The 26,262-nt window shown below is 38.0% G+C and overlaps 1 protein-coding gene and 1 non-coding gene across 9 annotated transcripts in view; both read right to left on the minus strand.

Annotated features, from left to right (window-relative positions):
- CASK (calcium/calmodulin dependent serine protein kinase) overlaps nt 1-26,262 on the minus strand; it is a 400,547-nt gene that overhangs the window by 43,300 nt on the left and 330,985 nt on the right. For all 8 annotated transcript variants that reach the window (XM_054470905.1, XM_054470901.1, XM_063660449.1 and 5 more), the window contains exons 14-17: nt 20,064-20,252; nt 11,377-11,455; nt 3,291-3,376; nt 1,513-1,581 (exon numbers count right to left, since the gene is read on the minus strand). In XM_054470905.1, the coding sequence (XP_054326880.1) occupies nt 1,513-1,581; nt 3,291-3,376; nt 11,377-11,455; nt 20,064-20,252 (423 nt within the window). The remainder of the gene's footprint in view (nt 1-1,512; nt 1,582-3,290; nt 3,377-11,376; nt 11,456-20,063; nt 20,253-26,262) is intronic.
- Nucleotides 12,625-12,731, minus strand: LOC129025517 (U6 spliceosomal RNA). Its single transcript, XR_008497270.1, has one exon. It is a non-coding gene; the product is annotated as a U6 spliceosomal RNA (small nuclear RNA).

The following is a 26,262-nucleotide window of genomic DNA, read 5'->3' on the forward strand; positions in this document are numbered from 1 at the left end:
AGCTAGGAGAGAAGTATCATTATTTTTTCTACTATTCAAAGGCAAAGAAGGTAAGAGGTGTTCTTCTTACTCAAGAACATAGAATTTATATCTATGATACTGGTTTCACCCCAAACTAGTTCGACCACTTAAAAAACAAAGAGAAACTTATATTATATTAATAACTAACAGTACCTTCTGGTTAGTTAGTCAAAAAGACAAAAGTCAATTGTATTTACTAAATTTCTTCAACAGATGAGAAATGATATAAGGACATCTGTAATCCTAGAATATTAAAATTATTCACATAAAATGTTAAGTGTGACATTCTTTGTTTCCCAGCAAAGTTTGTGTTCTAGGTAACAAATTTCAATACTCTGAATCCTGGAACAGAAGCAATTCTGCATTTTCTTTTGAAATATACTATTTATTGAAGTTCCATAAAAAGCCACCAAGAGGAGCTCAAGACCCGTTATAACGGACACCTCAATTGCCATGGCTCACCAAAAATATACTTGACAAAACTATACATTTTAATATATATCTTCAATAGGCTTTTAAAAAATATGAAGCCTCTGATTTTTCTTATGAAATTTACACCATCACTAGAGACTAGAAGTATTACAATTCTCTCTCAGGTTCTCCTAAGTACAAATCCAATAAGTTACCTGTCAGCCTTAAAAATAAACTTTAGGAAATGTGTACTTCATATTGATGCACACATTCTTGGAAGATGCACATGAAAGAACAAGCTTCAATAAGTAACACTCGAGCTGAACGTGCAATGACCAAAGGATGATATCATTTATGCCCGTTTATATTTCCAATATAAAAAGAATAGATTTTTGAATCTCATTTAACAACCAACACAAAACTGAATAATATAGGTTGGAAGAACTATAATTTCTACAGGACAAGCCTATTTTAAGAAAGAAACTTTGGGGCTGTATTACTCTAGAAAACTTACTTGTTTACAGATCACATACCATTCTAAATTTAAACAATTTTACAAAAGGTTGCAAAAGCCTATTTCCCTCTAGTGAAGTCAATTATCAATTCATTGCAGACTTAACTTCCATCTAGAGACCTGTCACAATTGTATGAACAACTGTATCTCAACAGAAATAGATCACTTCTCAGATTCTTGGAAAGAAGAACTATCTATGTGATTTCTTAACAAGGGAAGTGAATGAACTTCCTGGAAATATTATTGCAATTATGGCCTTTAGGTTTTTTCCCTCAGACACTCCGTTTTTTCCTTATTAAGCCTTATGTCATCATTTGTAACTTCTCTACATTTTGCTCAGATTTCAGCCTGCAAAAAGTTCAAAGTGCTGAGGAGATCCACATGGAAGCAGGGCTGAGTAGGTGGATGGGACCTACTCTGTTCCGTTATCTTTGTTGTAAAATTGGTGTGCAGTGATCTAACAGCACAGGCAGAAACAATTTCCCAGAAAGCAAAAACATACAGCCATCAGCAGACAGTTGGTTAAGAACTCAGAGCAGATGGGGGTGGTTTGTTAGAGTCATTACCTCACAGGACGAAGACTGAGTGCGGTAACTTGGCACAATCTTGAAGGTAATACTCCCCCGCATTTCCCTCTGGAGGGGGTGGGTGGGAAAGAAAGAAAAGTTTTCTTACAAACAATTGTTCACAAAACCATGTAAGAAGCCACTCAAAACACGTGGGGGCAATTAGCACGAGCCATCTGAGAGCACATAGCCGGAAAATGAAACGTAGTCATGAAGCAGGGACTGCTCGAGTTAACAGTAGAGTAAGTTCCTGGGAAAAGCCCAGCAGCCGACTGCCTTTTGCTCATACAGCAATGGTCTCACAGATCTTCAGTGGTCACCTTTTTACAGATGTGAATACAAAACTTTCTAAGTGACATGCCTTTCAAAAGTGAATATACATTGAATTAGACAATAGACTAGGTAATTACATAAAAATTATATTGAGTATGCCACATTATAATGGTGTACCCCACAGAACATGCTTTTTACTTTTAAAAAAATTTTTATTTATTTATTTTTTTTGAGACAGAGTCTCAAAAAAACTGCACTGCTGGAGTGCGGTGGCACCATCTCGGCTCACTGCAACCTCTGCCTCCCAGGTTCCGGTGATTCTCCTGCCTCAGCCTCCCGGGTAGCTGGGATTATAGGCACACGCCACCATGCCTTGCTAATGTTTGTATTTTTAGTAGAGACGGGGTTTCACCATGTTGGCCAGGTTGGTCTTAAACTCCCGACTTCAGGTGATTCACCCACCTTGGCCTCCCAAAGTGCTGGGATTACAGGCGTGAGCCACTGCACCCAGCCACTTTTTGCTTATTAACTTTGGCTTTTTTAAAAAAAAATTTTGGGCTGGGAGTGGTGGCTCACACCTGTAATCCCAGTACTTTGGGAGGCCAAGGCCGGCAGATCACCTGAGGTTGGGAGTTCAAGACCAGCCTGGCCAACATGGAGAAACCCCGTCTCTACTAAAAATGCAAAATTAGCACAGTGTGGTGGCACATGCCTGTAATCCCAGCTACTTGGTAGGCTGAGGCAGGAGAATCCCTTGAACTCGGGGGGCGGAGGTTGCGGTTAGCTGAGATCACGCCGTTGCACTCCAGCTTGGGCAACAAGAGCAAAACTCCGTCTCAAAAAAAAGAAAAAAAATTTTTGGTGAGTCTGTGAAGCTTATTTCATACTTAATAGGTATTCATAACCTGGGTGCTACTACACTGCAGTGGGAAAAGGGATCAGAGGCCCCAAACACCTCTGTCTGCTTGCTATGACAATGAACATAGGCAAAGGCTGTCATTTTGCCTTTTTAAAAAATCCAAAGCCTAATTTGAATACAGATTTTGGATATGTACGGTCAAAAATGGCCTGGTCTACTGTGGCTTTCCTCCCTTCTATGCTGTAGAGAAATCCACGACAGCTGGCTATGACTCAGCTCAACAGGAAAGAGGTTTCTGACACTGCTGATGTCAGGAGAGTTGAGGTCAGTGAGAAAACTAGTTCACATGTACAAACACTGAAAAGGTTTTCTTTAAACATCTGCTTAGTAAGAAACAGGAGATAAAGGATAAAAGGAGAGTGTTAAAGCCCACACTGCTAAAGACAGGCAAAATGTTTGTAAACTCTATTGTATTTCAACATTTTTCTAGTTGTCAGTTTTATGAATGTTATATAAGTTCAAGTCCACATAAATATGGTACCAGAAATTCTCTGATTACAGAAGAATACTCCTCATTTGTGTATTTAAAAACAAGCTAACAAAGTAAAAGTCAATTTTAGGAAAGGAAAAACTTTCATTTACTTACAAGCATTTTTTGCAGTTGTTCCACTGTTTGGTTAGCCACACTGATGCCATTGATTTCTCGAATTTCATCACCAACATGAAGTGTACCTAAGAAATTATATAACATTATAAACATGAAATGATATATGCTTTCATAGTAACAAAATCCAGAGGCATCAATGTAATTTTTAAAAACTAAGTTGAATATTGAGGGCCAATATTTCAGAGACAGGTACAAGTTTGGTTGCAGCAGAATTATTTAACTCATGTAGTAACCTCATCAAAACAGATATATCTACTTGTGGAAGGCACAGTTTTGATGGATAGCTGCAGAAATCTATTTTTCTGAGAGAGGTGGTATGTATAGTGGCTTAAAAGTATGGCTTCTGGATCCAGACTGCCTGGGTTCAAATTCCAGCTTCCTTGCTTACTAGCTTTAAGATCTTGGGTAAATTACTGAAACTCTCCATACCTCAGTTTTCACATTTGTAAAATGGAGATGAAAATAGCACCCATCTCAAGATTGTTTTAAGAACTAAACAAATTTAATAAATGCAGAAGGCTTAGAACTGTTCTTGGCGCATACCAAGCACCATGTCAGTGTTTGCTGCTATCGTTATCTACCAGATATGATACGAAGGTTGTCATTTTTCCAAGAGTTGTGACATGATAATATCTACATAACAGCAAGTTCTGTTAAACATAATTTAATCTTTTGGTTGGCATTTCAGCAACTTGTAATACTTCAGCTAGAAAGAAATGACCAAGAACCAATGCTTAGAGTGTTATTTACAATGTTGCTTCCTTATTTATAAATTGTGCAGAAATGTACATACTGACCTGGATTCATTACAAAAAGATAACTCTGCATGCAACAATTAAAGAATAAACATTCATCTTAAGTACACGTGGGCCATTTATAAAAATGATTAAAGTGCTATGCCATAAAGCAAGTCTCAACAAACCTCAAAGAAATGGTGTCATACAGACTACATTCTCTGACCCGCAATGTAATTAAGTTAGAGGTAAATTACAAAAAGATATACAGAAAATCCTGTAAGTGTGAAAAGTAACAGACAATTATAAATAATACAGGTCAATGAAAAATATCATAATAGAAATGTAAAAATACTTAGAACTGAGTTATAAAAATGCTTCATATCAAAACTGGTGGGATACATTAAGACAGTACTTACAGGGAGAGTTTAGTCTTAAAGGCACATATTAGAAAAGAAGGCTGGGCCAGGCATGGTGGCTCCCACTTGTAATCCCAGCACTTTGGGAGGCTGAGGTGGGCAGCTCACGAGGTCAGGAGTTCGAGACCAGCCTGGCCGATATGGTGAAACCCTGTCTCTACTAAAATACAAAAATTAGCTGTGCATGGTGGTAGGCACCTGTAATCCCAGCTACTTGGGAGGCTGAGGCAGCAGAATCGCTTGAACCTGGAAGCAGAGGTTGCACCATTGCACTCCAGCCTGGGCAACAGAGTGAGACTCCATCTCAAAAAAAAAAAAAAAAAAAAAAAGAAAAGAAGGCTGGGCATGGTGGCTCATGTCTATAACCTCAGTGTTTTCGGAGGCTGAGTGAGGCGAGAAGATCACTAGAGGCCAGGAGTTTGAGACCAACCTGGGCAATAAAGCAAGACTCTATCTCTACAAAGTATTTAAAAAGTTAGCTGAGTGTGGTTGCCTGTAGTCCTAACTCAGGAGTCTGAGACAGGAGGATTATTGGAGCCCAGGAGTTTGAGGTTGCAGTGAGCTATGATTATGCTACTGCATTCCAGCCTGGCCGATGGAGCGAGACCCTGTTTCAAATAATAATTAAAAAAAAAAGACTGGAAATAAATGAACTATGTGTCAAATTTGTAAAGTTAGCCAAAACCAATAGAAAGTTAAAAAAAAAGGAGATAATAAAAATTAGGTCATAAAACAATGAAACAGAAAATAAACATATAATGAAGAGAATGAACCAAACCCAGAGTGGGTTTCTGAACAAACCTCTAGCAAGGTTGATCAAGAAAAAAAGAGTAGGCACAAATAAACAATATTAGAAATGAACAGGGGCATAATGACAAAGATGGCAGAGAATAAAAAGATGACAGAATACTATGAAGAAGCTCTCTGCAATATTTTAAAACTTATATTTTTTTAGGAAAATGTAATTTACCAAAACTCACTCAAGAAATAGAAAGCCTGGATGGCCTCTTAATGTTAAAGAAATTGAAGCAGTTGTTAAAAAACAAAAACAAAACTTTCTTAAAACTAAAAACCAAAACACCAGGCTGTGATACTTTTATAGGCAAGTCCTGCCAAACTTTCAAGATACAATCATTCCAATATTATACAAAGTCTCTTGGAGAACTGAAGAGGGAATACTCTCCAAGTCATTGTGTGAGGTAGATATAACTTTGAAACTAAAATCAGAGAAATACAAGAGAGGAAAATTAACTACGGGCCAGTCTCACTCATAAATGCAAATACTGAGATCTTATAAACAAAACATTAGCAGACAGTCGGGCAGTACATAAAAAAGATAATATGTAATGACTAAGCTGAGTTTATCTGAGAAATACAAGGGTAGTTTATCATTAGGAAATCTTTAAAAGACATTCACCACATTAACAGATAAAAGGAAAAAAACAAATGATCATCTCAGCAGATTCTGAAAGAGCATTTGATTAAATTCAAAACCCATTCACAATTAAAATGCTCAGCAACTAAGAATATAAAGGAACTTCTTTAGCCCTAATAAAAGGTATGTACTAAAAATCTACATTATTCTTAATGAAGAAATATTGGAAAGGTTCCTTTTTAAAAAAACATTTTTTTCTAGAGACAAGGTCTCTCTCCGACACCCAGGTGAGTACAGTGGCGTGATCGTAGCTCACTACAGCCTCGAACTCCTGGGCTCAAGCAATCCTCCCACCTCAGCTTCCTGAGTAGCTGGGACTACAGGTGAGCACCACCATGCCCAGCTAATTTTAGATTCCTTTTAAAAACAAGAATAGGACAGGATGTCTACTATACCACTCCTTGAAAGACTGCAGGTCCCAGCCAGTGCAGTAATATAACAAAGAGAAATTAAAGAAATAATGATGTTCCCTGCTGTCAATATTAGACAGATCAACGAGACAGAAGGTTAACAAGGACATCCAGGACCTGAACTCAGCTCTGCAACAAGTGGACCTAATAGACATCTACAGAACCCTCCACCTGAAATCAACAGAATATACATTTTTCTCAGCACCACATTGCACTTATTCTAAAATTGACCACATAATTGGAAGTAAAGCACTCCTCAGCAAATGTAAAAGAATAGAAATCACAACAAACTGTCTCTCAGACCACAGAGCAATCAAATTAGAACTCAGGATTAAGAAACTCATTCAAAACCGCTCAACTACGTGGAAACTGAACAATTTGCTCCTGATCGACTACTGGGTAAATAACAAAATGAAGGCAGAAATAAAGATGTTCTTTGAAACCAATGAGAACAAAGACACAACGTACCAGAATCTCTGGGACACATTTAAAGCAGTGTGTAGAGGGAAATTTATAGCACTAAATGCCCACAAAAGAAAGCAAGAAAGATCTAAAATCAACACCCTAACATCACGATTAAAAGGACTAGAGAAGCAAGAGCAAACAAATTCAAAAGCTAGCAGAAGGCATGAAATAACTAAGATCAGAGCAGAACTGAAAGAGATAGAGACACAAAAAACCCTTCAAAATATCAATGAATCCAGGAGCCGGTTTTTCTGAAAAGACCAACAAAATTGATAGACCGCTAGCAAGACTAATAAAGAAGAAAAGAGAGAAGAATCAAATAGATGCAATAAAAAATGATAAAGGGGATATCACCACCGATCCCACAGAAATACAAACTACCATCAGAGAATACTATAAACACCTCTATGCAAATAAACTAGAAAATCTAGAAAAAATGGATAAATTCCTGGACACCTACATTCTCCCAAGACTAAACCAGGAAGAAGTTGAATCTCTGAATAGACCAATAACAGGCCGTGAAATTGAGGCAATAATTAATAGCCTACCAACCAAAAAAATCCAGGACCAGATGGATTCACAGCCGAATTCTACCAGAGGTACAAAGAGGAGCTGGTATCCTTCCTTCTGAAACTATTCCAATCAACAGAAAAGAGGGAATCCTTTCTAACTCATTTTATGAGACCAACATCATCCTGATACCAAAGCCTGGCAGAGACACAACAAAAAAAGAGAATTTTAGACCAATACCCCTGATGAACATCGATGCGAAAATCCTCCATAAAATACTGGAAAGCCGAATCCAGCAGGTCATCAAAAAACTTATCTACCACGATCAAGTCAGCTTCATCTCTGGGATGCAAGGCTGGTTAACATACGCAGATCAATAAACGTAATCCATCACATAAACAGAACCAACGACAAAAACCACATGATTATCTCAATAGATGCAGAAAAGGCCTTCAACAAAATTCAATGGCCCTTCATGCTAAAAACTCAGAATAAGCTAGGTATTGATGGAACTTATCTCAAAATAATAAGAGCTATTTATGACAAACCCACAGCCAATATCATACTGAATGGGCAAAAACTGGAAGCATTCCCTCTGAAAACTGGCACAAGACAGGGATGCCCTCTCTCACCACTCCTATTCAACATAGCATTGGAAGTTCTGGCCAGGGCAATCAGGCAAGAGAAAGAAATAAAAGGTATTCGATTAGGAAATCAGGAAGTCAAACTGTCCCTGTTTGCAGATGACATGACTATGTATTTAGAAAACCCCATCGTCTCAGCCCAAAATCTCCTTAAGCTGATAAGCAACTTCAGCAAAGTCTCAGGATACAAAATCAATGTGCAAAAATCACAAGCATTCCTAAACACCAATAACAGACAAATAGAGAGCCAAATCATGAGTGAACTCCCATTCACAATTGCTACAAAGAGAATAAAATACCTAAGAATCCAACTTACAAGGGATGTGAAGGACCTCTTCAAGGAGAACTACAAACCACTGCTCAACGAAATAAATGAGGACACAAACAAATGGAAGAATACTCCATGCTCATGGATAGGAAGAATCAATATCATGAAAATGGCTATACTGCCCAAAGTAATTTACAGATTCAATGCCATCCCCATCAAGCTACCAATGACTTTCTTCACAGAATTGGAAAAAACTACTTTAAAGTTCACATGGAACCAAAAAAGAGCTTGCATTGCCAAGACAATCCTAAGCAAAAAGAACAAAGCTGGAGGCATCACACTACCTGACTTCAAACTATACTACAAGGCTACAGTAACCAAAACAGCATGGTATTCATACCAAAACAGAGATATAGACCAATGGAACAGAACAGAGGCCTCAGAAATGATGCCACACATCTACAACCATCTGATCTTTGACAAACCTGATAAAAACATGAAATGGGGAAAGGATTCTCTATTTAATAAATGGTGCTGGGAAAACTGGCTAGCCATATGTAGAAAGCTGAAACTGGATCCCTTCCTTACACCTTACACAAAAACTAATTCAAGATGGATTAAAGACTTAAATGTTAGACCTAAAACCATAAAAACCCTGGAAGAAAACCTAGGCAATACCATTCAGGACATAGGCATGGGCAAGGACTTCATGACTAAAACACCAAAAGCAATGGCAACAAAAGCCAAAATAGACAAACGGGATCTAATTAAACTAAAGAGCTTCTGCATGGCAAAAGGAACTACCATCAGAGTGAACAGGCAACCTACAGAATGGGAGAGAATTTTTGCAATCTACCCATCTGACAAAGGCTAATATCCAGAATCTACAAAGAACTTAAACAAATTTACAAGAAGAAAACAAAGAACCCCATCAAAAAGTGAGCAAAGGATTTGAACAGACACTTCTCAAAAGAAGACATCCATGCAGCCAACAGACACCTGAAAAAATGCTCATCATCACTGGTCATCAGAGAGATGCAAATCAAAACTACAATGAGATAGCATCTCATGCCAGTTAGAATGGTGATCATTAAAAAGTCAGGAAACAATAGATGCTGGAGAGGAAGTGGAGAAATAGGAACACTTATACACTGTTGGTGGGAGTGTAAACTAGTTCAACCATTCTGGAAGACAGTGTGGCGATTCCTCAAGGACCTAGAACTAGAATTACCATTTGACCCAGCCATCTCATTACTGGGTATATACCTAAAGGATTATAAATCATTCTACTACAAAGACACATGCACACGTATGTTTATTGCAGCACTATTCACAATAGCAAAGACTTGGAACCAACCCAAATGTCCATCAATGATAGACTGGATTAAGAAAATGTGGCACATATACACCATGGAATACTATGCAGCCATAAAAAAGCATGAGTTCATGTCCTTTGCAAGGACATGGATGAAGCTGGAAACCATCATTCTCAGCAAACTATCACAAGGACAGAAAACCAAACACCGCATGTTCTCACTCATAGGTGGGAACTGAACAATTAGATCACTTGGACACACGGCGGGAACATCACACACTGGGGCCTGTCAGGGGGTGGGGGGCTGGGGGAGGGATAGCATTAGGAGAAATACCTAATGTAAATGATGAGTTGATGGGTGCAACAAACCAACATGGCACATGTATACCTATGTATCAAACCTGCATGTTGTGCACATGTACCCTAGAACTTAAAGTATAATAAAAAACAAAAAAGAAAATAAAAAAAAAGAAATGATATTGTGGCTTTACTGAACATATAAAAATTATTAAAAATAGCAAACAAAAAACACATACTGGAATCTAAAACCAAATATCCTCCTGTGGGAGTGCTGCACACCCTCTACGCCTATAAAGATTCCTCTGAAAGCAGCAATGATGCCAGACATCATGTTGTGTACACAGTGGTCTCCTCTTATTCTCAAGAGGAGAATAAGGCACTAAAATGCTTTGAGTGTTACTTCTCGCTCTCTGGGGGTAAGGAAAGAGGTGTTAAGCACAAAAATAACCCTATCTCAAAGACAGAGTGTCTGCCAGAAAAATCATTTTTGGAACATCCTCTAAATACTAGTGCATATAACTCAATCCTTTCAAAGAAAAAGCCTAAATCCACATGTCCAAGCCCTGCCCATCCTTGAGAGTTAACTTTGAAGATGCACCTTCTTAAAAAATCATTCTTCGAGCTGGGCAGGGTAGCTCATGCCTATAATCCCAGCACTTTGGGAGGAGGCAGGCAGATTGCTTGAGTTCAAGAATTGGAGACCAGCCTGGGCAACATGGTAAAACCCCATTTCTACAAAAATATCAAAAGTTAGCCAGGCATGGTGGTGTGCGCCTGTGGTCTCAGCTACTCAGGAGGCTGAGGTGGGAGGATTACTTGAGCCCGGGAGGAGAGGTTGCAGTGAGCCAAGATTGTGCCATTGCACAGCCTGGGTGACTGAGCCAGACCTTGTCTCAAAGAAAACCCCCACATCATTCTTTGTCTATTCCAGTTCTTAGTGAATTCTCTCCACAGAATGACTGCACTCACCATGGCAGGTATTAATAATTTAATCATCGATTTGACATCTCTTACCATTTAATTTTTGTATTATTTAACTCTATGATGTCCTAATTTATAAATAGCATATCTAATTCCTAAATGAATGAGAGAATACTTCTTAAATGGTTATTTATTTACATATATCTTTTACTCTAGAACAGATGTCTCTCCTACATCGTGAGGCCCAGTGTAATAATTTGCTTTATCTCCCGTGGTCCCCATAAGTAGTAATCTAATACAGAGATGCTCTGGCTAACAGAACTCTAATATACTCTCCCTTCATTATCTACATGCTGGAGCATGTGCAGATGAATAAGAAACAATGGAGGCCAATAATGATTAAAATCAAAGATGATTTTAAAAGATTCTTTATATGTATCCTTTATACTTTCTTAGCTGGGTGTGATGGCATGCAACTGTGGAAAGCTGAGACGGGAGGATTGCTTGCACTTAGGAGCTCAAGACCAGTCTGGGCAACATAGTGAGATCCCATCTCAAAAACAAAACAAACAAAAACATTTTTTTCACTAGGCTACAGGGAAAAAAAATTAAGGAAGGCAAAGAAAGAAATATATGAAACTTACCTTGCCTGTGAATCATGCCCCCATGCATAATTCTTGCAACAATACAATGATTTAGTTCATTCATTTTTAAAGTGATTCCCTGTTAAAAAAAAATAAAAAGTTCAGTAAAAGTAGAGTTACTATGACAGTACTTCTTTTAATATTTGTGATTTTGCGGTAGATAACTTTAATTACCAAAGTTAAAAAACATTACAGAAAATATGGAAAATGGAGAAGACCATCCAGTATGCCACACACACAAAATTGCTCCATGACAAAAACACTATTTTTGATTTTTTGATTGCTATAGACATATATTTTATATAATGCTTTTAACACACTATTTTCTTTTTTTTTTTTTTTTTGAGACAGAGTGTCATTCTGTCACCCAGGCTGGAGTGCAGTGGCACGATCGCAGCTTACTGCTACCTCCACCTCCAGGGTTCAAGTAATTCTCCTGCTTCAGCCTCCTGAATAGCTGGGATTAAAGGTCCCTGCCACCATGCCAGGCTAATTTTTGTATTTTTAGTAGAGACGAGGGTAAGGAAAGAGATGGTTCACTATGTCGGCCAGGCTGTTTTCAAACTGCCAACCTCAAGTGATCCACCTGCTTTGGCCTCCCAAAGTGCTGGCATTACAGGTGTGAGTCACCATGCCTGGCCGATAGTGCTTTTAAATCTTCTAATTATGATTATTTTCCCTGTTGCTCCATTTTTAATGTTGCCTATTTTTTTTTAAAACAGTTTATTGATATATAATTGACATGCACATATTTAAAGTGTACAATTTGATAAGTCTGACATATGTATAAAACTATGGCCACAATCAGGATAGTGATATATCTATCATTCCCAAAAATTTCCTCATGCTCGTTGGTAATATTCTCCCATCCCTCCATACCCTCCCCACCACATCCTTAAGCAACTACTAATGTCACAATCAAAAAGCTGATAATATAGTTGTCGACCAGTCAAAGGCTGATACAGTCAACTTTTGCTGACTACAGATTTGTTTGCACTGTACATAAATGAAATCATACAGTATGAACTCTTTTTTGTTGCTTTTTTCACTCAGCATAATTATTTTGAGATTCCACCATGATGTTGCATGTATCAGTAGTTCGTTCTTTGTTCTTGCTGAGTGGTATTCCATTGTATGGACATATCAGTATATCCACTCACCCACTGAATTGTTTCCTGGTTTGGGCTATTATAAGTAAAGCTGTATTCCTGGGTTAATCACCATTTGATCATAACATATATATATTTTAAAGATCTGGAACACTTCATGCATTTGTATGTCATCCTTATACAGAGGCCATGATAGTATTTTCTGTACTGTTTGTGTTTTAGTATATGTGCTGCTGAAGTGAGAACATATTAACCTTTTCATATATTGTTGGATTTGCTTTGCTAAGATTTTGTTTAGAATTTTTACATCTATATTCATGAGGAATACTAGTCTATAGTTTTCTTTCTTTGTAATGTCTTAACTAGTTTTGGTATCAGGGTAATGCTGGCTTTCTAGAATGAGCTGGGAAAAATTCCTTTTTTTTCAATGTTTTGGAAAGAGTTTGTATAGAATTGGTATTATTTCTCCATTGTATGTTTGACAGAATTTACCAGTGAAGCCATCTTGACCTGGAGTTTTCTTTGAGGAATAGTTTTTAACTACAAATTCAATTTTCAAATAGTATAGGGCAATTCAGTTTATTCCTTCTTAAATGAGCTTTAGTAGTTTCTGTCTCCCAGGGAATTTTTCCATTTTATCTAAGTTGTTGAATTTATTGGCATAAATCTATTTCTTTATCATCTTTTTTATATCTGTAGACTCTGTAGTGATGCCCCTTCTCTCATGCCTGATGTTGGTAATTCATGTCTTTTTTTTCCCCGTGATTGTATAGCCATTTTTCCACATCAGTCTGATCTTTCCAAAGAAAAAGTATTTTTTGTTTAATTGATACTCCATTGCTTTCTGCTATTTCATTAATTTCCACTTTGATCTTTATTATTTCTTCTCTTCTACTCATTTTGGGTTTAATTTACTCCTTTTTGCCCTAGTTACTTTTAAGGTATAAGCTGAAGTCATTGATTTGAGATGTTTCTTCTTTTCTAATATAGGTGTTTAATGGTACATATTTCTCCCTAAGTACTGCTTTAGTGGCATCCTGCAAATTCTGACATACTGCGGTTCATTTTAATTCATTACAAAATACTTTTTAATTTCCCTTTTGATTTCCTCTTTAATCCATGGGTTACTTAGAATTATGTTATTTAGTTTTCAAGTACTTGGCGATTTCTCTCTCTCTGTTATTCATGTGTAATTTAATCCCAGTGTGGTCTGAGAATATACTTTGATATCAGTAAAGCTACTCCAGCTACCTTTTGATTAATGTTATCACAGTATATCTTTTTCTATCTTCTTACTTTTTTTTTTTTTTTTTTTTTTTAAGAGATGAAGTCTCACACTGTCACCCAGGCTGGAGCACAGTGGTGCAATCATAGCCCACTGCATCCTCGAACTCCTGGGCTCAAGTGATCCTCCTGCCTCAGCCTCCCAAGTAGCTGGAACTACAGGCATGCACCACCAAACCTGGCTTCTACCTTTTTACTTTGAAACTATTCTTTGTGTATAAAGTGCATGTTTTACAAGTAGAATATGATGATTGATACAGTCTGGTATAAATATATATTCTTGCTATTTGACTTCTATTTGTTCCACCTGTTCTATGTTATCTTTTTCTGCCTTTCTTTGTATTATTTTTTATTCTGTTTTCTCTCCTGTGTTTTCTCTCACAACTCTTCATTTTGTTGTTTTAGTGGTTGCATTAGGGTTTATAGCATCTATCTTAACTTGTCAGTGTACCTTCAAGTGATATTATACCACTTCACATATAACACTTATCCCCCCTACATCATATAAGAGCCTTACAATAGTATATCGTACTTCTATGTCTTTCTTCCTGACCTTTGTGCTACTGTTGTCATACATTTTATTTTTCCATATACTATAAACTCTAAAACACATTGTTATTTTTGTTTAAATTGCCAATTATAAGAGATTGAAGTAATAAGAAAAAGAACTTACAGATTTACCCATATAGCTATCATTTCCAGTGCCCTTTATTCCCTTTTTATAGATTCAGATTTCAATCTGTTATCATTTTCCTTCTGCCTGAAGAATGTCCTAAATATACTGTGGGTCTTATAGTGTGGGTCTGCTGAATTCTTTCAGCTTTGGTATGTCTGAAGACATTTTTATTTTGCCTTCTTGTTCTTGAAGGATACTTCTGCTTGGTTTAGAATTCTAAGTTGAGAAATGTTTGTTTTTAGTACTTTATGACACTGTTCTTGTTTGTACTGCTTCCGATAAGACATTGATGTCATCCCTAAGTTTGTTCCTCTGTGTGTAAAATTTCTTTTTTCTTTCTTTCTTTCTTTTTTTTTTTTTTGAGATGGAGTCTCGCTCTGTCACCCAGGCTGGAGTGCGGTGGCACGATGTCTTGGCTCACTCCAACCTCCGCCTACCAGGCTCAAGCAATTCTCCTACCTCTGTCTCCCAATTTCTTTCTTTTTTTTTGTTTTTTTTTTTTTTTTTGGTCTGTTTCTCAGATTTTCTCTTTGTCATAGGTTCTAAGCAGTTTGATTATGATGTAGCTTGGTATTGTTTTCTTCATGTTTCTTGTGCTTGGGGTTTACCACGGTGTTTGGATCTGTGGGTTTATAGTTTTCATCAAGTTTGGAATGTTTTCAGTCATTATTTCTTCAAACATTTCTTCTTTCTTTTCCTCTCTTCTTCATGAACTCCAATTAACCATGTATTAGGCTGACTGAAGTTGTTCCACAGCTCAGTGATGCTCTTTTCATCTTTAAAAATTCTTTTTCTTGCTGTGTTTCATTTTGGATAGTTTTTATTGCTCTGTCTTCAAGTTCACTAATCTCTTCTGAAATGTCTAATCTGCCATTAATCCCATAGTGTATTTTCCTGCTAATTCTATTATCTGTCAGTTCTATGTCATTTTTGATTGATTATTCTCCATATTATAGGTCACACTTTCTGGTCTTTTTACATGCCTAGTAATCTTTGATTAGATGTCATACATTGTGAATTTGTTGCATAGTTGATGTTTTTGTATTCCTAAAAATATTCTTATGTTTTGTTCTGAGACTTAGATCAGTTACTCGGACATAGTTTGATCCTTTGGGTCTTGTGTTCATGATCCATTAGGCAGGTCTGGAGCAGTTGTCAGTTTGGGGCTAATTACTTCTCATTACAGAGATAAGACTTCCCTGAGCACTCTACACAATGAGCCATGAATTAGAAATTTTTCTAGTCTGACTGGTGGGAACAGGTAATGCAGGCGCTGTTCCTTCCAATCCTTTTGGATGTTTTTTTTTTCCATCCAAAGTGGAGAGTGTTGGGGAGTTTCTCAGTGTTGGGAAATTTCCCATTAGACATGCACTGATCGATACTCTGCTGAATACTTGAGGGAGATCCTCTACAGATCTGAGGTTCTCTCTGTATGCAGCTCTCTCCTCTTCAGTACTCTGTCCTATGAACTCTAGTTGCTTTGGTCACCCCAGACTCTCAGCTCTGTCCCCTCAATTTAGGGAGTCTGCCTACTCTGCCTTAGTTCCCCTCCCTGTGCTGTGGCCTGGAAACTCTCTCAAGGCAGCATGGTGGGGCATTCATATGGGTCACCTTGTTTCCTGTCTCATAAGAGATCACTGTCCTTAGTTGCCTGATGTCTAATGTCTTGAAAACTGTTCTTTCATGAGATTTTGTTTCTTATATGTTGGGTTGTTTCAAATGAGAGGATAAATCTGGTCCCGGTTACTCTATCTTGGCCAGAAATGAAAGTTCTACAGTCACATTTAATGCCAGAATACTATTCTACAGAGTAGATTACTTTTTGTTTTCTGATTATCCACTATTAAAAAAAACAAGCATTCATAAACATATTTTTTGCACTAGATCTGGTTAATCCTAAGAATCACACAGGGAAATTTTAAATAATGCTGACTCTTAAACCCACTCTTTAGATTTAAGCTCAGGAGGCCCTGAATGGAGCCCGGAAATCTGTACTTTTTAACAGGCTCTCTTGCTGGAAAGTGGCCTTGAATTTGAGATGGTTAAGGGTAGGGACTCTGTCTTTTATTTTTCACTAGAGAATAACACTGTCAGAAAGCTTGATAAAAATATCTGAAACTTTATACTCTAAACTTAATTTGTACCATTCCACAAACTATAACTTTGCATGGTTCCTATTTTGCAGTTTTCAAAAGTGGTAGGCGAGCAATGTGAAAAACTGGTTTATCAAAATGTTTCCAGTCCTAAGATTCAATTGTAATATTCAAGTTTCATTTCCAACTTGTACATTCAATCAGCTTGTACGGTTACTAAGAAAAGCGTTCCTGGAAAAATGCTGTAAATTAGTGTGTAAGTCAAATCTAATTTCATAAGGGAAATGATAGTACAATAGAGGTTCCACCCTTGAAACTAATAGATTTATGTATTCATTCAACTAACATTAACGTGAATTTACTATGAGGCAGGCACTCTGCTAGGTACAGTGGCAAATGAGACAAAAAGGGTCTCTCATGGCCAGGAGAAGTTCACCTCAAACCTACTGTAGTTAACATTTATTATTCTGTAGGTCCCAAACATTTCTCTGTAGAGAGGAACTGATTCACGTTCTCTCTGTTTCCAAGTTCACAAATTCTAGGGAAGGCATTGGCATAGCTTGGGTTAGGTGCCTACTCCTGAACCTACCAGCTTGAGGGGAGATATTAGGAAGGTTATACTCCTGGCCTTTCCCTGTTTATATAAGCCTTTCCTCTATTTTGTAAGCTAGTTCAAGCTTGATTTTTGTCACTTGCAACTATGGGAATTCCAATCAATAAAAAAAATAATTATGAGTATGATGCTACAAATGGGAAAACAGAGGTGTGTAACAGGAGTATGCCACCCTTGAGGAATGGACACATTGCACAGGGTCTGAAAAACAAAATAGATCATATAGGAATATCCTGCACAGTAACATAATGCTTTGAATAAGACAACTAAGAAAGCAAATAAAGTTGTATTAAATGCATTAGAGATTTACACTCTATTATTGAAAATATATATTTTATATTTCACATAAAATAATTCCTGTTTTCATGGAAACCCATCAAAAGGAGAAGAAATATACATCTTCACTAGGATCACCGAAGACAGAAAAGCTTTTGGAAGGAGACTTTTACGGGAGACTCAAGACCATTTTATGCTTTCTGAAAAAGTAACTCAGGGATGTAGTTTTATGCTTTTATTCAGTCTATGTTTCTTTTTTCTTTTCTTTTCTTTTTTTTTTGAAACGGAGTCTCACTCTGTTGCCCAGGCTGGTGTGCAGTGGTGCGATCTCGGCTCACTGCAACCTCCGCCTCCCGGGTTCAAGCGATTCTTCTGCCTCAGCCTCCTGAGTAGCTAGGATTACAGGCACCTGCCACCACACCTGGCTAATTTTTGTATTTTTAGTAGAGATGGGGTTTTACCATACTGGCCACGCTGGTCTCGAACTCCTGACCTCGTGATCCGCCCGCCTCGTCCTCCCAAAGTGCTGGGATTACAGGTGTGAGCCACTGCACCGGGCCAATTCAGTTTTTGTTTCTATGTAGTGAGTCTTCATACAAACAATCAAGCAGCTGTCATTGGACTGCTTGAGAACATAATGATCCCAAGACACTCTGAGGCCTCCTTCTTGTGGTCCCTTCTACCTTCTTGCCTGCTTTGCCTGGATGAACATCACCCCTTCTTCCTGCCTCTCCAACACAGCTTTCTCTCCTCTCCAGCTCTGTCATAACTGGGCTTGTTAAGTAAACCGTGCTAAGCTACAAATTTACTTGTTTAATGTAGCCAGCCCTGTGGAACATGAGCTCTAGTGAGGGGCAGTGTCTTAGCTGACAATAGATCACTGGCATCTAATAAGAGTGATTTGCACTTAGTAGGGACTTCAAAAATATTTGGTGAATAAATGAATGAATATATAAAATGAATGAATGGAATATTAGACTTTCAGAGCTAGGTGGGATCTTGGGGATCATTCATTTAGTCAACTATGCTTTTAGAGATGAGCCAACTGAGGTCCACTGACATGAAGTGATTTGCCCAAGACACCCAAAACCTGCTGTAGCCTATGCTCTTAAGCCAAAGAGTTGCCTGGACAGTACCAGAAGGGGTGAGGTGATCTGCATGCCCCTCATGTGCTGCAAGATAATATTGTATAACTGGCAAAGATTACTAAATGAGGATTAGGACCAGAAATGTCTAAGCTGAGGGCTCTCCAAAAATCATGGTCATAGAATCACTGCTATAACTTTTCCCTTAATCTAAAAGGCAACTTTTAGAAGTAGGTAATTTGTTTTCCTATATCCTAATATCCCTTTTCTATCTCTGAGGAAAAAGATATAAATGCATAAATTTGAATTTTTTTCCTCTTCTAAAGATATGGTTTCTCCTCCAACTTGGAGCTTATCCAATGTTCCCTGTCTCAACGTCCATTCAGTTTTAGAAGCCTAAAGCTTAAGGGCTGTCCTTGATCCTTGCTTCTCCCTCAGTTCCATTGTCAATCCATTGTTAAGGCTTACTGATTTTACTTACTCTTTCATTATTTCTTAAATGTGTTCACTTCTTTCCATCTTGACATCCATCCCTCAAGTTCAGAGTTCCATCATATCTGCCCTGCACTGCTGCAATAACAGCCTCTTAACTGGTTTCTGTACATCCACTCTTGATCCCTCTCATACATTCTCTAGAGTGATATTTCTAAAACAAAAATCTGATATTATCCCCCCTTGCTTGAAAGTCTTCAATAGCCTCCCATTGTTTTTAAGATAATGAACATAATCCTTAACATGTCTTCCAACACTTGTATGATTCTGTTCCAGCCACTCACCTTGCTGTCTGCAGTTCAGCCATGGTGCCTTCTTTCCATTGGGAAACTATGATAAGAGCCTTTTTACTACCAGGTTTACACATGTGCTATTTGGTTTGCCTGAATGGTATTCCCCTGCTTCCCCTCACACCCCTTGCTCTGTTCAGTTAACATCAAGGAGCCTTTCCTTGATCTTCTCAGTCTATGAGAATTCTATGAGAATGACGAAGCAAGGTTCAGCATCAATTCTCTTCCAACTCTACTCCCAAGCACTGAGTAAATTGATTCATATTAAGTAGGTAGCTGGGAATGGAAGAAATTTATTTTAGCAATGTTACTCAATTCTTTGAATGCCCCCTGAATTAATCTTCCTCTAATTTTGTTGAAGGCAAAAGATCTGAAAACTATAAGATTTATAAAAGGATGATTTTTACAATGTTACTAGACATTCACTTTCTCAATACCAATACCAATATTTCAAATTGTCCCTTTCTTTGCTGCCCCAGAGGTTTTTACACCCTGGAAGAATGTTACAGTATGTTCCCCTTTTTTTGGTTGAAGGGCAATTGTGAAAGGAGAGGTGAGAAAGAGAACCGGAATGCTTAAGACATAGTTTCAGGCAGAACAATTCTAGAAGAGAAGGGCAGTGGGGAACTGAAGATCTGGAAACTGATTTCTTTAAAACTATCCATGTCTTCCTTCCCTCCCCAACTCCTAGTAGCATAGGTTGAAGTTAGCTGATCTAACTCATGCTGGGATTTTATGAGAGTATTGAAAACTTTCTTTTCCTACTTACCATTGGTTCATCTGTGTTCTTTTGGAACTGTACCAGCCGAACTCTGGTCACATTCTCCATATCCATGTCTCCGTTAGCACTTTCTGGAGAATCGCCGTTTAAATAGGGAGAGGTGGGAGGAGGTGTGACCCTCAATGCTTCATCACTGTAAACTTCATGTGCCACTACGTCGTGAGTCTGAAGTAAGGCCTAGTGTTTTATGAAGAAAAAAATTATTAATAACATTACTATTTCAGTAGAAATTTATTTTATTTATTTATTTATTTTGAGACAGGGTCTCACTCTGTCACCCAGGGTGGAGTGCAGTGGTGAGATCTCAGCTCACTGCAGGCTTCATCTCCTGGGCTCAAGCGATCCTTCCTTTGCAGCCTTCTGTGTAGCTGGGACCACAGGTGCATGCCACCACACCTGGCTAATTTTTAAATGTTTTCTTTGTAGACATGGGGCTGACAAATTTATTCTATAAACATATTTCATTCTTTTCCTCTCAAAGGTATCATTCATCTAAAGAGAATATAAAATGTGTAATATCAACATCCAACTATCTCAATTTTTTTGTGACAAACAATCATGATAAATAGATTTTTTAAAACATAAGTGAATAAATGAGTGAATCAATAAAGAGATATGTTTGATGATTATCTGGGTCAGAGGTGTTATCAACTAACTTGTTCAAATGAAGGAAGACGGTACAATTTCAAATAATTTAGCTAAAAGAATCATCTATAAATAGAGTTGGCAAATTTGTGCTGGGGCTTAGAATTGAAACAAATTTAAAAAGAAATGGTGCAATAATTGGAGTATTGAGCAAGTATCTTTCATCAATGGCATTTACAATGACACTTTTATATAACCCAAAGGATGAAAATAATTTATAGCATATGATTTAGAAAAAGAAAAAAAATACACACAGATGTACCTTAAAAACGTAATCTTCCAAAATATCACATATGATATGGAACTCAAACTCTAAACATGTTAAATTTTTTTGTTCATTATATTTTTTGGAGCACTTATTTAAATAAAAAATAAGTTGAGAATTATTATTATGACTTCTTTTTGCAAAGCCTATTAACAAAGAGAAAGTGATTTCTTTGAACTGACATCTCTATTTGTCAGCTTGGTGAACTTCGACAATAAAATGTTCCTTGTTTCCCTAAAAAAGAATGTCCTTCTACTCACCACACTTTTTGTGCCATCATAATAAACTCTTTTTATTAAGCATAAATATTTGAACATTTCTATTTCAAAGAGAATCTATAGCTATCAAAATGTCTGGAGCTTTATACAAAGATTATATTTTCTTATGTGCTAACTATAAATTTGGTTCTATTTTAATTTGGGATCTGTGTGGTAATATCTGCAGATAATGAAATGCAGTTAAAATTGCTTTAAAAATAATAACTCATAGCATCTGAAATTAAGTTATTTTATTAAAAGGCTTAAAAAAGTCATGACTTGGCTATTTAATTTTAAAGGCATGCATACGAAGCAAAAAACAAAGGTAATAATCTGGTAAAATCATAAAGAAGATAATGCTGATTTGTTACCAGTAAAGAATATGCTTTGAGCATTATACACAGTTGGGTTTCTAATGGAAATGGCAGATATTTTCACAATCTCAGAAGGCTGGTCTAAACTGGGATTTGGGTGAGGAGCACCAAGGGGCACTAAGCAATACATAGCTTGAAAGTAGTGCTCCATGATGGCCCTGGGGACCTTAGCTTCCTCACCAGTGCCCTAACTGCACCTTGTACTGGTACTCCTGAGCCCAAGTATAGAGGCTGTGCTATGTGGGCAAATCCCTCTTTTTCTGATTTAACTGTGGTCACGTAAGAAACCAAGATTTAGGGCAAAAAGCAAAAATCAGTAACATAAAAACTGGAACATTTCATTTGCTAAAATTATGTTTGTCATATCACTGCAGCCTTGACCTCTTGGGCTCAAGTGAACCTTCCACCTCAGCCTCCCGAGTAGCTGGGACCACAGGCATGTGCCACAACACCCAGATAATTGTTGTATTTTTTGTAGACACGGGGTTTCACCATGTTGCCCAGGCTGATCTTGAACTCCTGAGCTCATGCAATTCACTCACCCCGGCCTCCCAAAGTGCTGGGATTTCAGGCCTCTACTCATTCTTTTAAATTATATAAGCAAACATTTGTATTTAATGCATTATTTACAAGGAAGGATTAAGCCCACAATCATAAAATAATACCCAAACTGGACTTTAAAAGAAAAATGCTCAAATGATGTCACCAAATAAGGTCATACTCGATATTAACCACAATTTGGCACTGTCAATGACTGCTGCCACAAAATGAAACTTAACATAAAGCTCTAATTCATATCCAAACAGAAAAAGGGAGCCACTTACAGACTATCTTTTTAAAAGCTTAAAAGAGTATGTAAAATAAAAAATAGGGAAACCAAAATTTGAACATTTTTCTTCAAATATGTTAAGACATATGAGTGAGCAGTTGTCACTAAGCTGAAATAGCTGTCAGTTTTAATTACGTAACAATCGTGTAATAGGAAAAAACACTTTCACTTTTTGTACTATAGTAAGGATATGTATAAGACAACTAACATCAGACTGGAGTGGAAAAAATCTGACTATTTAATGTTTCATATTTTACAGCTGCAATAAGCAAAGGAAATGTTCTTTTTAAAAAGTCAGCCTTTCCAATGGAATAACTAAAAAAGTAATCAGTGAGATAATATTCTTTTATGATGACCTCTAAAGATACAGATTTTAGGCCAGGTGTGGTAGCTCATGCCTGTAATCCCAGCACTTTGGGAGGCCAAGGAAGGAGGACTGTTTGAGCTCAGGAGTTCAAGACCAGTCTGGGCAACAAAGTGAGACCCCCGTCTCTACAAAAAATAAAAAAAAGTAGACAGGCATGGTGGTGCATGCCTGTAGTCCCAGCTCCTTGGGAGGCTGAGGCAGGAGGATTGCTTTGCCCAGGAGTTGAAGGCTACAGTGAGCTAAGAAGGTGTCACTGCACTCCTGTCTGGGCAATAGAGCAAGACCCCGTCTCTTAAAAAAAAAAAAACACAGAGTTTTAAAGTCGTTTAAATTTACCCTTATTTCCTCTTCCTTTAGTTACTGTAAATATCTACAAGTATCTGCATTTTCAGTGTTGGGTAATTCAATGTTAAATCCTTATGTTATAATAATCAGAAAGCAAAGAAAAATTCGGATGACTGAGCAAGTAAGTGTGAAATTATAAATATGCCAAGAATAACTCCCAAACCTTGGCGTAATAAAAAAATTGTAAGTATTAACATATTTCCCCTCAGCTATTAATATTTCTTTAAAAATACCAAGATTTTGAAACCATGATTTTAAAAATGCTTCTAAGATAGAAAGCCCCAGCATTTAAAAGCTTATTTAATATAGTATATATATATATCTCTCAGAATTATATTTCCCACATAAGATATTATCCACACATAAGCTTATTTAGGAATGACCAATGAGCTCAACTTAAATTTATTAGAAAACTGATTAGCATTATAAATCAACTGACTTTTAGGAGCATAGGCTTTGGCGCTAGCAAGATCTGGCTTGAACCTCATTGAGGCCACTGACTAGGTGAGTGACCTTAAGCAAGTCTCTTTACCTTGTTAGGGCACAATTTCCTCTCGGAATTGTGAAATGGGTTTAATTACACCAGCTTACATCCCAACCATCAGCAAGTCCTCTTGTATGTAACCATCTCCAACACAGAAACCCCATCTGCCCATGTTCTACCATCCTTACCTTTCTCCAAGCCTCTACAACCTCTCACAACAGCCTTCCAATTGGTCTCCCTAAACTCTTATCCCCCCATAGTCCGTTCTCTACACATCAGCTCCAGCAAAGCACAGATCAGATATTTTCCTGCGTGCCATCACTTAGTGTCATCCTACTGCAATCAGGAGAAAACTGCAGACTCCTTACAATGGCCTGGAAGGCTTTTATTTATTTTTATTTTTTATTTTATTTTTAGATGGAGTCTCGCTCTGCCTCCCAGGCTGGAGTGCAGTGGCGCGATCCCAACTCACTGTAACCTCTGCCTCCTGCATTCAAGAGATTCTCCTGCCTCAGCCTCCTGAGTAGCTGGGACTACAGGCGCCCACCATCATGCCCGGCTAATTTTTGTATTTTTAGTAGAGACAGGTTTCACCATGTTGGCCAGGCTGGTCTCGAACTCCTGACCTCGTGATCCGCCCGCCTTGGCCTCCCAGAATGCTGGGATTACAGGCGTGAGCCACCATGCCTGGCCTTATTTTATATATTAAAAAAATAAATAAATTGGTCTGGCCTCTGCTGACCTCTCTTGGTACAGGAAGTACCACTCTCTCCCTTGTTAACTGTATCTCAGCCACAATGGACTTCTGCTCCTTGAATCTACAAAGCTCTTTCCTGCCTCTGGGCCTTTGCATTTGCTCTTCCCCAAAGGAGTCTCAGCCCAAGTGTCTACTCCTCAGAGGGGCTTTCCCCTGACTATCTAAAGCAGCTCCCACTTTACTATAATCTCTGCACCATTATCCTTTCGTTTCTTCATAGTTATTATTGCCATATGAAATTACCTTGTTAGCTTACTTGCTCATTGTCTACCTCTACCTCTCCTACCTGTCCTCCCACCCCACCTCCACTAGAGTGGAAGTTCCATGAGGGCAGGGATCTTGTTTGTCTTATTCACTACTAGGTCCTTAGTGCCTGGCATAGTGTGCCTGGCATACAGTAGGCATTTACTTATTTGATAAATGAATGAAAATGTCTTTTAAGCACCTAGCTAGGTATTCAATAAATTATAAAAATTGCTTATTATTTCTGAAAATGTTTACTAATAGCAATGCACATATTAACTTCTCTCTGACTTCAGAAAAGCAAAACATATCGAGACTTAGAAGGCAGATAAGCTGTCATACAATGGGCTATATGAGCCGTAATGATTTTGATGAAAAAAAAGGCTCCTATTTGGGTATATGTTAATTTATTTAGCTTACTTCAAATCTGAAAGATCTATTGGTCTCATATGGCCCTATATCATTCTCTGAATTGAGCTGAGTTTACTTAGCAATTTATAGAAAGACATGTCTGTCCAAATTCATTTTTTATTTTTATTTTTTTTTTGAGACAGAGTCTCGCTCTCACCCAGGCTGGAGTGCAGTGGCGTGATCTCGGCTCACTGCAACCTCTGTCTCCCAGGTTCAAGTGATTCTCGTGCCTCAGCCTCTCAAGTAGCTGAGACTACAGGTGTGTGCTACCACGCCAGGCTATTTTTTTTTTTTTTTTGTATTTTTAGTAGACATGGGGTTTCACCATGTTGGCCAGGCTGGTCTTGAACTCCTGACCTCAAATGATTCTTGTTCCTCAGCCTCACAAAGTGCTGGGATTATAAGCATGAGCCACAGTTCCTGGCATTTTTTACTTTTTGAGACAGGGTCTCGCTCTGTTGCCCAGGCTGAAGTACAGTGGTGCCATCATGGCTCACTTCAGCCTTGACCTCCCAGGCTCATGTGATCCTCCCACCTCAGCCTCGACCTCCCAGGCTCATGTGATCCTCCCATCTCAGCCTCCTAAGTATCTGGGACTACAGGCATGTGCCACCATGTCTGGCTAGTTTATTTTTAATTTTTTGTAGAGATGGGGTCTCCCTATGTTGCCCAGGCTGGTCTTTGACTGCTGGGTTCAAGCAATCCTCCTGCCTTGGCCTTCCAAAATGCTGGGATTACAGGCATGAGCCACTGTGCCTGGTCCAAAATTTATTATATATCTGTTTCTAGCTATGGAACACTGCACAGAGCAGTCAGCCAAGGAGAGGCTAACCTATCTGCAAACGGGCAGGTTCCTAATCTATTCAATGTTTTACTGATAACTTACTATGTGCCCTATACATGATAGACACTATGGAGCAACTAATAATAGGTATCAGATAACATCTATTAGGCATTAAGCATATGTCAAGCATTGTGCTACGCACAGTAGATATATCAGCTACTTAATTCTTATTCTGACTCCACGAGGTTGGCTCAGAGTCAGAGTTCATAAAGTTACGGTGGCAAGGATGGAGTTCAACCCCATGTCATCTGAATTCACATCTTTAACCACTTTTATAATATAAAACAGTGGTCCCCAACATTTTTGGCACCAGGGACCCATTTTGTGGAAGACAATTTTTCCATGGATGGCAGGGTGGGTGGGGGT

Source organism: Pongo pygmaeus, chromosome X (assembly GCF_028885625.2).
Source record: "Pongo pygmaeus isolate AG05252 chromosome X, NHGRI_mPonPyg2-v2.0_pri, whole genome shotgun sequence".
Classification (NCBI taxonomy): domain Eukaryota; kingdom Metazoa; phylum Chordata; class Mammalia; order Primates; family Hominidae; genus Pongo; species Pongo pygmaeus.